The following is an 11309-nucleotide window of genomic DNA, read 5'->3' as shown; positions in this document are numbered from 1 at the left end:
TGGACTCTTGCCGACGCACGCATTGAGACAAGAATGCTGTTGACCAGTGTGGACTCCCAAACCGCTCTGACCTGCAGACAACAACACCGGTACTGTTAACCTACGCCACGTGTGTGTCAGAGTGTGCACCTGCTCCATCAATTAGTGTCAATACCGGAATAAGAATTTTAACTGCATGGTCTCCAGATGTAGTATGTGTTTGTTCTTGAGGCCTGTGTGATGGTATAGTTTGACTTGTATGTGACCAATCGTTGTACACCACTTTTCATGATGTGTTGTGGGATACTATGAGTCCAATATATAGGGTATGATAATTCTCACCAAACATACGGACAACTCTACAAAATCGTAGATACACCTAAACTCCCTATATAGTGAACTAGTATATATAATAATTATATATATAATATATATATATTATATATATGTGTACTATATACACACAAGTAATGGATAGACAACATGAAAACATAATGCCTCTGGCTCTGACTGTTGCCGGGCAAGAGTGCCAAAAGAAATAACACAGATTTAAGTGATGAGGTCTTTACGTCTTTGCTGCACCATCATATAAACAGAGATTTCTACATCAGCTGACTGACTGAAATGGTAAACTTCTCAAAGTTTAACAGTTGTATGCTGCTATTGTCTTTTCTCCATGCTGACATAATAGTTAAAAAGCATCTTATAAGGAGACCCTCTCTCTCTCCACCTGTACGCCTTAACATGTCACTGATAGATGACACAAGCACACACCTATTGAAATTCACTGACCTCATTTGTAATAAAGTTAGCGTAAACAGGTAAAAGAAATGTGCATACTTTGAATTAAAAATAATGATCAATGCTAAACTTCCTGTTTTCTTCTGTGTGGCAGGAAAGAGGGAGACAGCCCGACTCTCAAACCACTCTCCCCCCCCACTAATACTCTCTTGTAATATGAATAATCGGCTCAACAGATGCCCACACACACGCAGCCACACCACGCACCACGAACTCACCACACCACGCAGCACGAACCACAACCACACAACCACACACGCACACGCACCACACACACACACACACACACACACACCACACACAGACAGTTTGGTTGTGAAAAAGTGAACCACAGAGCTGATCAGAGAGCACACTGTGACATCCCGGTGACCTGGTGGTCACATCGTGTGAGCTTGCCATTGGTCAAATGAAAGGCCTATGCACCGTGAGAGAGCTCTGCTGATTGGTTCAGAGGAGTTGACCTCACTGAAGAGCTCTGTGATTGGTCAAAGACAACAAGCAGGGTGGCTGGTTGTGAATCAGTAAGAAAGAACATTTTAGCAATGTTTTGGCTCACACACACACACACACACACACACACACACACACACACACACACACACACAACAGACACACACACACACACACAACACACACACACACAAAGGAAAGATGCATGAGAGAGCAGTTAGGTTTATAGTGTGTGTGTGTGCGTGTGTGTGTGTATGTGTGTGAACTGGCACAGGGGCAGGTGAATGAAGTGAGAAGCTTCACTGTGCTCCGATGAAGAGGTGATCACAAGGTGGTGTCAAACAGAAAAATAAATTAGGTCAAAAGTATAAAGTAAAATCTTTCACCTGCTTAAACCCCACCCCACCTCTTTGTCCAGTTTTGGGTAGCTGGGAGTTAGGGGCGGAGTCAGGCACTGCCAAGATGGCAAGGATGGAGCAGCTCACTCTGAGCTTCAAAACTGCTCTTCAGAAACGTGTGAGTGACGTCACAGAGGCTACGTCCATCTTTATTTACAGAAAAGGTTCACACCTGGTTTAAAATGCATCTTCAACTGACCATTTGTGATCAGATCTCACTTCCTGATTTATATGCAAATGAACAGGTATGTGTTGTTTTTAAGCCAGACAGGTCCCTTGTCAATGTGCTTGTTGTGTGTGTGTGTGTGTGTGTGTGTGCTTGTGTGTGTGTGTGTGAGAGTGAGAGCAAGTGAGAGAGAGATAGAGAGCAGTATGGAGGGGTTGAGAGCAAATCATTGCTCTGTGCAGCTCTACAGTGAAATCAAGTTTTATATCCATTTGAAATAGTAAAAATATTCCTTTCATTCTAAACTGTGTTGGGACTAATCAGACTGTAGCAGAGGACGTCAGTAGAGTAGCTGCTCCTTCAGTGTGGCCCAAGGACACATTCACATTCACACTGCTGAAAATGTGGCCACATGTGGTCCAGAGCACCTCCTCTGAATGTGGTCTGAGTGATCGGATCTCAAATCTGTCCTCCTGCGTCTTTGGTGCGTTCACACCTGAACTTGTGAAATATAAAGGTGTAAAACAACATTTTACACTTCACACACCTCACCCTCCGCTATCTGAATTTAAAAGGAAGTTAAAAAGAAGCATTAATAAGCTCTCTTTCTTGGGTTTATTTCTTGCCTCACCTGCACATATCTCTCCTTAAAAAAACTATATACAATATAGTTTGTAATGTTTATAGTTTTGCAAATAAAAAAAAAAAAAAAAAATCAAATCAAAAACATCTGATCACCTGAGACGGATGTTAAGGTCTGAACATGGCCAGTGTCCTTTTGTATGTGTGGTGTGTGTGTGTGTGTGTGTGTGTGTGTGTGTGGCTCACAAAGCACACAACAGTGTAGTAATGATAATATAATAATTATTTCATTATTTATTTATTATTGTGAGGGTCTGTGTTAGTGTTTAAGTGGCTGAGACTCACCGACCACCATTGATGTTGAACTCGAACCGCGGCTTCATGTGTCTTGCGCCGCATCTGGTCCACGGAAATGCCTCGATGCCACGAGACGTAGCCGAACAGGTGTCAGTGCCCTGGATGAAGCTCATCTGCTGGCCGCGGCACAGACCTGGCTCAGCTTCTACCTTCACCTCCGCCTCCAGCTCCATCTCGTTTCTTTCATCTCCCCCTCCTCCATTTCCCTTCTCCTTCCCCTTCTCCTCCACATCGCCACACACCGCCACAACGGTTCTCCTCTTTCTCTGTCGTGGAATTCTGGGTATCATGTCGGCTGGTTGTCCTTCGCTCTTGCCCTCGTCCTCTTGCTCACGTCCATGATGCCTCTCTCCTTCTCCTTTCCCTCCTCCATTGGGTTGAGCGCTCCGTCTCCAGCTCTCCAGCAGTTTCTGTGGGTAAAGACAGAGTAAAGAGTCTTTCTGGAGGTTCACACCTCTTTTCCCAGACTGAGGCTGTCAGGTTTGTGTATTTACAATCATACTAATTAATGAGCTTTAGATGTGTTTTTTTTTATTTAATCAACGGAGCACGAGACTAGCTGATTTCCCCCTGCTTTCCATTTATGCTAAGCTAAGCTAACCACATCCTGATCCATCTCTGTGCTGAGATGCAGAGGTGAGGATGATGAGGATCATCTGAGCGTCTCTTGTCAGAAAGAAGGGAAATAAAAACATGTTCAATATTTTCTAACACTTATACCTATGACCTAGGAACTACTGAGGATTATTACATATTGATGGAGCGACTTGAGTCAGTGACTGAGGCTACATCCACACTAATTGGTTTTAGTTTTAAAACCATGACTTTTGCTACTTTACTCCTGTGTCCATGCTACTCTCTGGAGTTTTTTCAGCACCTAAACAGAAACTATGTCCACACTAACGATCTTCTGACGAGTGTTTTAGCTCCGTATCAGAAACGATCTCCCTCCATACTACCCACCTGAAAACACCATGACCATTCACGTACACTGGGCATGTGTGAGCCGGTGTAACAGGAAGCAGATCTACTCTACAGTTGATTAATTGCAAAAATACTCTGAATGAGGAACAGTAAAACAGCTGCAGTGTTAAAATGCAGAATTAAACTGAACAACAGCTGCTAGCAAAGACAACATGGTCAGTAACACTGATCACCACTGATAGTCCAGGCTGATGAGATTCAGATTCAGAACGACTTTATTAATCCCAAGAAAGGCAATTCCTTTGCAGTTTACCAAGTCCATTCATACAACCTCAAAACTCACAGGCAAAGTAGTCAATGCAGAGGCAACAGATCAACATACGTGGGTCAATACAAGGAACAACAAGCAGCATAAGTAAGACTGATAAAAATAAAACAAATTAAAACAAATTAAAAAAACATTATCTTACAGTTCCTATCATGAATAAATAATATGCATGAATGAGTGAATTCTAAATTTTAAATGCAGTCATTTAAAATGACAAGTGTCTGCGTTTAGTAGCCTGATAGCAGAAGGAATGAAGAACTTGGAGTGGCGTTTAGTTCACACTGTAACGCCAGCATTACACTGAATTCACATGACAGAACATGGCTAATATTTCCTTTTTGCTTTCTGGGCACACCTGTTTCTCTCAAAGGGAAGACAAGGTCCGACCAAGGAGCGACCGTGGATGTGTACGTCATTGTGTTTCCAAAGGTCTCTCAGTTTCTGTGCCATCCAGATACAATAGTGCCAGAGTTTTCAAACTAAAACAGTCCGCAGCGTTATCCCAAAGTTTTAGCCACTTGAAGAAACTCTGGAGCCGTGTGGATGCCGGGAGAAAAGTAGCAGAGGAGTATTAAAACTAAAACCTGTCAGTGTGGACGTAGCTCCGTAGAGCCTTTCAGTAACACTGCTGACGTGATATGTCCATGGATACAGTTCCACATGTTCTGTATGAAGTGTATTAGTGGTTCAGAGAGATACATATGTGTGCAACATAAACAAATCAGTCATGTGTGTGTGTGTGTGTGTGAGGTAAAACAATCAAACACACATACGCTCATCCACAGGTGACACACAGCTATAAATGACTTCCAAGGCTAACACAAGCAGCACCCACAACACACCACACACACACACACACACACACACACTACACAACACACACACACACACACACACGCACAACTTCTCTGGACTTAGCTGGGCTGATATCTATCCCCTCACTTATCTGTGTGTATGTGTGTGGTGTGGTGTTAGTCTGGTCTGCGCTGTAAGAGGATTGGATGACACTGACAATCCCCATGAGAAACTTGAAGCCGTGTGTGTGTGTGTGTGTGTGAGTGTAGACGTACAACATACTCTGAAAATACAAGTTATGACACAGTCATCTGGAACCAGCATGACTGAAAGATGACTGTGGCCACTTCTAGGCCTTACTCTCACAACACACACACACGCCGCACACACACACACACACACACACCAAACACAACGCACACACAACACACACACAGGCTGATGGTTTAGTTAGTCCACATAATTTAATCAGCTATAAATATCAACTGTCGACCATTGGAACAGAACTAATCCTCCTGAGTCGGGACAGCGAAGGGCGGACTGACGACAGAGAGGTCTGGGTTTTCGTTGCATCATTTAACACTGTGCACTCTACTGAAGCAGGAAGTGTTTCACTTTGAAAAGATACTATGATTAAGCACATATGGGAATGTGTGTTGAATAAGTAATGAGGTTGAACACATAGCCGTCTGGATTCATCTCTTGTAGCTTGTTTTCACACTCTTTAAAAAATACCAATTCATACAAGTGGACCAGAACGATCGCGGAGTGTGTTAAACAGTAGAGTGAGACAGAGGAGCACACACACAAAAGGCAGGAGAGAAGACCCCTCCCACCAGGTCAACACACAAGGAGATTCTTCATTTATTCCTGGTGCTGATCCCGGAAAACATAAAAGCTCTATGTTATATAATTCATGAGGTTGTTACAAAGATAAGAAGATGAATATACAGAGCAGATGAGCAGCAGTCGGTTGTTGACCGAAAGAGAATTAACTGCTGGTGAAAGCCAGGCTGCTGCTCACACAACACGCTGTCGAGACTAGTTTAATATGAATTTAACTCCAAAATAAAATAAAACAGTCCAGGCCAACAGCTCGTCTTCTAGTTTTTATTCTGCAATAACAACATGTTGACAGGCTGTAGTCTGGTGTCGCCTGTCAAGACCAGGGAGGGAATGAACCTGGTCAGGTGGTACTGATGTCCGCGAGGATATGTAACGCTTTAACTGATAGGATTAATCAGTCAGAATTCTGATTATCACTTAACTGTTAATTATGAACAAGCCTAGGAATGATCCAATATATTTAGGAGCTTGATTCACAGTAGGGATTAAAAGTCAGGCTCTCTTGGTTTTCTGAGAGATAGATTTAGACCATTTATTTAATGAATGTGACTCTGTGGTTCTCTTTATACTGAGACGTGTCACATCCATTTTGAGATGAATGACACACTAGGTGTTCATGTAGGGATACACCTTGAGATGAATTCGCCTTAAAATAAATGTCACCAGCTGAACTTTATTCTGAGTAAATAATCAGAATGCACAGAAAACAACAAAAGTATTTAGTTGTTTTTGTTTATCTAATAAAATGAAGACACCATTTGAAAATACTTTCCTAATTATAGGTTACTCATCATTCTTGTGTTCAGGTCTCTAAGTGATGACATTTTGCTGGAATTTTCACTGGCTGCTGCCTTCAGTAACTGTCGAGATGTGGAGCTTAAAAATTAGACAAATGTAGAAGACAGCGAACTAATGGCACACAGACACCTTCACACACAGTATTGTGTGGTGACTAGAGGATGTTGGTGTGAAAAGCAAACAGTCTGTCTGAAACAGGAGAAAAGAGAACTGAAGGAGCCTAAGAGACTAACTCAGCACATAACAGTATCATACTAGAATATACTCAACCTGCTGAGCAGCATACAACAGACGTATAATATGTTACTATTTGATCAATTTAAACTGGACAGAGGTACAGTATAGTACATGAAACAAGTATGTCAGCTCAATGTAAAGTGCTGACATTAAATCAGATGTTTGCTAAGTCTCTATGCTGACAGTATAGCGATAATAAACAAGGCCTGAAGTGATGAAGTCAGACTAGTCCACTCTTCTTACTGCATTCTCTGTCTGGCAGTACTACAGTAGCTGAGGCATGACAGGAAAGTGGACATGCTGATTCATCACTTCAGGACTTGTTTATCTATCCCTCATTACTGTCAGCATAAGAGACTTTACGCAAAACAATCTGCATAATGCTCAACTTTACATTGAGCCTGACATAGCTTGGTTGCATGTAACTATACTGTATCCTTGTCAGTTTAAAATTGATCAAATAGTACATATAAGGTCTGTTTAGCTGCTCAGCAGGTGCAGTGATATGCAGTCATGGTATGGCTTGTAGAGTAGGTACTAGGCTCCTCTCAGGTCTCTTTCTCCAGTTTCAGACAGACTGTTTGCTTTTCACACCACATCTCTAGTACCTACAATACTGTGGTGATGAGAAGGTGTCTGTGTGCCCATTAGTTCTGTGCATTTAACATCTTGTCTAATTTTAGCTCCACATCGACAGTTACTGAGGGCGAGCAGCCAGTTTGGAAATTCAGGCAAAAATTCATCACCTTAGATAACCTGAAACACAATCGTATTGATTGAGTAAGCCTAATAATTAGGAAATGTATTTTCAAATGGTTGTTCTTTTATTAGATAACAAAAAACAACTTTAAATACTTTTGTGTTTTCTCTGCAAGTTGCTGATGATTTGACAGAATAAACGTCAGCTGGTGGCACTTGTAATCTTTAAGGAATTCATCAAGGTGGTTCTTTCATGAACCCGTGATGTGTCATTCCATCTCAAAGGTAATGTGGACACGTCTCCAGGTAAAGAGAACTCACACAAAGTCACGATTCACAAAAGTAATGGTCTAAATCTTACTCATCGTCAGAAACCAAAGAGCCTGAACTTTTAATCCTACTGTGAATCAGCCTCCTAATATATTGGATCATTCCTAGGCTTGTTCATAAGTTAACAGTTAAGTGATAATCAGGAATTGCTGACTGATTAATCCTATCAGTTAGAACAGTTACAATCCTCGACATCAGTTTACCCGACTGGACCGAGGTATTCTCCTCCCTGGGTCTACAGGCCGACACCAGCTACTAGAGCCTGTTCAACATAGTGTTGTTATGCAGAATAAAACTAGAAAGACGAGCTGTTGGCCTGGACTGTTTTATTTTATTTTGGATGGATAAATTCTAGTACTACAGACGTGTTGTGTGCAAGCGAGCAGCTGGCTGTTCACAGCAGTTAATTCCTCTTCCGGTCCAAGCAACGCCGATGCTGCCATCTGTTCTGTTAATTATACTATTTTGTAACAACCTCATGAATTTATAACATAGAGCTTTATGTGTTTTCTCCGGGATCAGACCAGGGAAATAAGTGAAGAAGATCTCCTTGTGGTTGTGTAAACTATGTTGGGAGGGCTTGTTCTCTGCCTTTGTGTGCTGTGCTCCTTCTGTCTCAACTCTCTGTTTTAAAACACTCAGGAATCGTTCTGGTCCATCTGTGTATGAATTGGCTAATCTTTTTTATTGAAATGAACAAAGCTACAGCGAGATGAAGTCCAACGGAGCTATGTGTTCGAACCTTCATTACTATGACAAGACACATCGTGTCCCATATCGTGCTTGTAATCATAGTATGTCTTTACAAAGTGAAAACACTTCCGCATTCACGTTAGAGTGATCACCAGCCGGTGTAGATGATGCACAGAAACCCGGACCTCTCTGTCTCAGGTCGCCCTTCGCCTTGATCCGACTCAGGAGGGATTAGTTCGTTCCAGAGATGGTGCGACAGTTGTGATTATTTATAGAGCTGAATTAAATTATTGGACCTAACCGACTAACCATAGCCTTGTGTGTGGTTGTGTGCTGGCGTGGTGTGTGGTTGTGGTGTGTGTGTAGTGTGTGCGCGGTGCTGTGTGTTGTGAGAGTAAGCCTAGAAAGTGGCCACAGTGCATTCTTTCAGTATGCTGGTTCCAGATGACTGTGTCTAAATTGGTATTTTCAGAGTATTGTGATACTACGTCTGACACTCCATAACACACACACACAGCACGGCTTCATTCTCAATGGGGATTGTCAGTCTGTCGACCTCATCAATCCTCTTACAGCGGAACGCAGACTAGCAGCACACGGGTGTAGACAGCGGAGGACAGTTAGCACATCACAAGAACAGAGATAAGTGACGGGGATAGATTAGCCCAGCTAAGTCCAGAGAAGTGTGGCGTGTGTGTGTGTGATGTGTGTGTGGTGGGGTGTTGTGTGTGTGGTGTGTGGTGATGTGTGTGTGTGTGCTTGCGTGTTCGTGTGCTCTGGAAGTCATTATAGCTGTGTGTCCACCTGTGGATGACGCGTATGGTTGTTTTGTATTGTTTTACCTCACACCACACACACACACTCGAGTTACATGGTGGGACCTCAGTTAGTTGGTTGTTTTATGTGTGCATCACACATATGAATCTCTCGAACCACCTAATACACTTCTACCAGCACATGTGGAACTGTTCCATGGAGCATAGTCAAACGTCAGCAGTGGTTACTGAAAGCTCGGCATACGTCTCACGAGCGTGGACAGGGGTTTTAGTATTTTAATACTCCTACGCTACGTTATCATCTCCCGGCAGGTACAACACGGGCTCCAGAGTTTTAGTGCGACTTAAAACTTTCGGATACAGACGTTCGGCCAGGGACTTGTGTTTTAGTTAGATAAAATCATGCTGGACTTATCTTGTATCTGATGGAGCAGAAAACTGAGACCATTTGGAAACAATTGACGTACAACATCCACGTGTCGTCCTCCTTTGGTTCGGACGGCTGATCTGTCACCTTGAGAGAACAATGGTGTGCCCGGATGAAGACAAAAGGAAATATAGGAGCCATGTTTCTGTCATTGTATTCAGTGTCAACTGCCTGGCGTACAGATGTGAAGTAAACCGCCGACTCCAAGTTTCTTGCATTGTCCTTCTGCTATCAGGTCCTACTAAACGAGAAGCGCTTGTCAATGTTTTAAATGATGCAATTTAAACTTAGAATTCACTACATTCATGGCATATTATTTATTCATGATAGGACGGTGATAAGATAATGTTTTTTTAATTTGTTTAATTTGTTTTATATTTTTAATCAGTCCTTTACTTATTAGCTGCTTGTTGTTCTTGTATTGAACCAACGTATGTTTGATCTGTTGCCTCTGGCATTTGACTACTTTGCCTGTGAGTTTGGGTTGGTATGAATGGACTTGGTTAAAACTGCAAAGGATTGCCTTTCTTGATTTAAATAAAAGTCGTCTGAAGTCTGAAGTCTCACACAAGTCCTGGACGACGTCAGTGGTGATTGCAGTGTTTACGTTGACCAGTGAGTTTCCTTTGCTAGACAGCTGTTGTTCAGTTTTAATTCTGCATTTTAACACTAGCAAGCTACTGTCTTTATGTTCGCTGCATGTCAAGAGTATTTCTGCAATATAATCCAACTGATAGAATAAGACTGCTGTTCCTGATTTACACCAGGCTAGCAGCATCACAGATGCACCAGCTAGATAACTGTGAATGGTCATTGCGTGTTTTCAGGTGGTTGTATGGAGGGAGAAATCGTTTCTGATACGGAGCTAAAACACTCGTCCAAGAGATGCGTCGTAGGTGTGGACATTAGTTTCTGTTTCAACGGTGCGAAAGAACTCCAGAAGTAGCATGGATCACAGAGAGTAAACGAGTTGTACAATAAAAAGTCATGGTTTTAAGAATCGTAAAACACCAAATTGATGATGTGGATGTAGCCTCAGTACTGACTCAAGTCCCTACCATCAATATGTAATAATCCTCAGTAGTTCCTAGGTAGATAGGTTAAAGTGTTTGAAAAAAACAATTGAAGTCATGTTTATGTTCCCTTCTGTGGGTCTGACAAGAAAAGTCAGCCGCAAGTCCTGCACGCCCAGCTACGAAGAGAAGATCTGCAAAACAGTCAAACTGCATTCAGTCAGCCACGGTGAGTCCACACACACACACGCACACGCACACGCACACACACGCACACACACACACGCTGGAATAGAACAGAGGTCTCATCTCACTTCCTCCTTTAGTTTCTCTTTTCCTTTCACTTCCTGTCTCATTAACAGGAATCCTGGCTAAGCTGCCAGGAACCCGTTGTGTTGCCTGAACGGCTCAGGTGTGTTGTGTTGCTCTCACAGGGACAGTTTCTGTACAGGAGCCTCTGAGACCAAAAGGTTTTGAAACACACAACAGCTTCTGCCCCCGTTTGTATAAAACTTGTTTGTTTTCAACACCCCCTTAGAGTCTTGTTATTGCTGACCTCAGTGGTTTAACTCGTCCTCCTGCTGCAGTGATGTACAGGTGCGCTCCAGGTGTGTTTACAGGTGCCACAAAGCTTCTGATCACACCCAGCTTCATCCCTGATTGCTGGCTGGAGTCAGAGTTGAAGCCTGGTTACTCTTCTCATATTTTTT

At 42.6% G+C, this 11309-nt stretch overlaps 1 protein-coding gene across 2 annotated transcripts in view; it reads left to right on the top strand.

Moving 5' to 3' along the window:
- Positions 1-11309, top strand: part of LOC111227961 (septin-9-like) — a 101094-nt gene that overhangs the window by 55584 nt on the left and 34201 nt on the right. The window contains exon 5 of one of the 2 annotated variants that reach the window (XM_022753714.1): positions 10792-10828. The exons of the other annotated variant lie outside the window; for it this stretch is intronic. Coding sequence (XP_022609435.1) covers positions 10792-10828 — 37 coding nt within the window. The remainder of the gene's footprint in view (positions 1-10791; positions 10829-11309) is intronic. 2 annotated transcript variants of the gene reach the window in all.

The sequence above is a fragment of the Seriola dumerili genome, unplaced genomic scaffold, assembly GCF_002260705.1.
Source record: "Seriola dumerili isolate Sdu_G_001 unplaced genomic scaffold, Sdu_1.0 BDQW01000192.1, whole genome shotgun sequence".
Lineage (NCBI taxonomy): Eukaryota > Metazoa > Chordata > Actinopteri > Carangiformes > Carangidae > Seriola > Seriola dumerili.
Note: the sequence above shows the minus strand (reverse complement) of the source record. Positions and strands in the feature narration are given on the sequence as shown.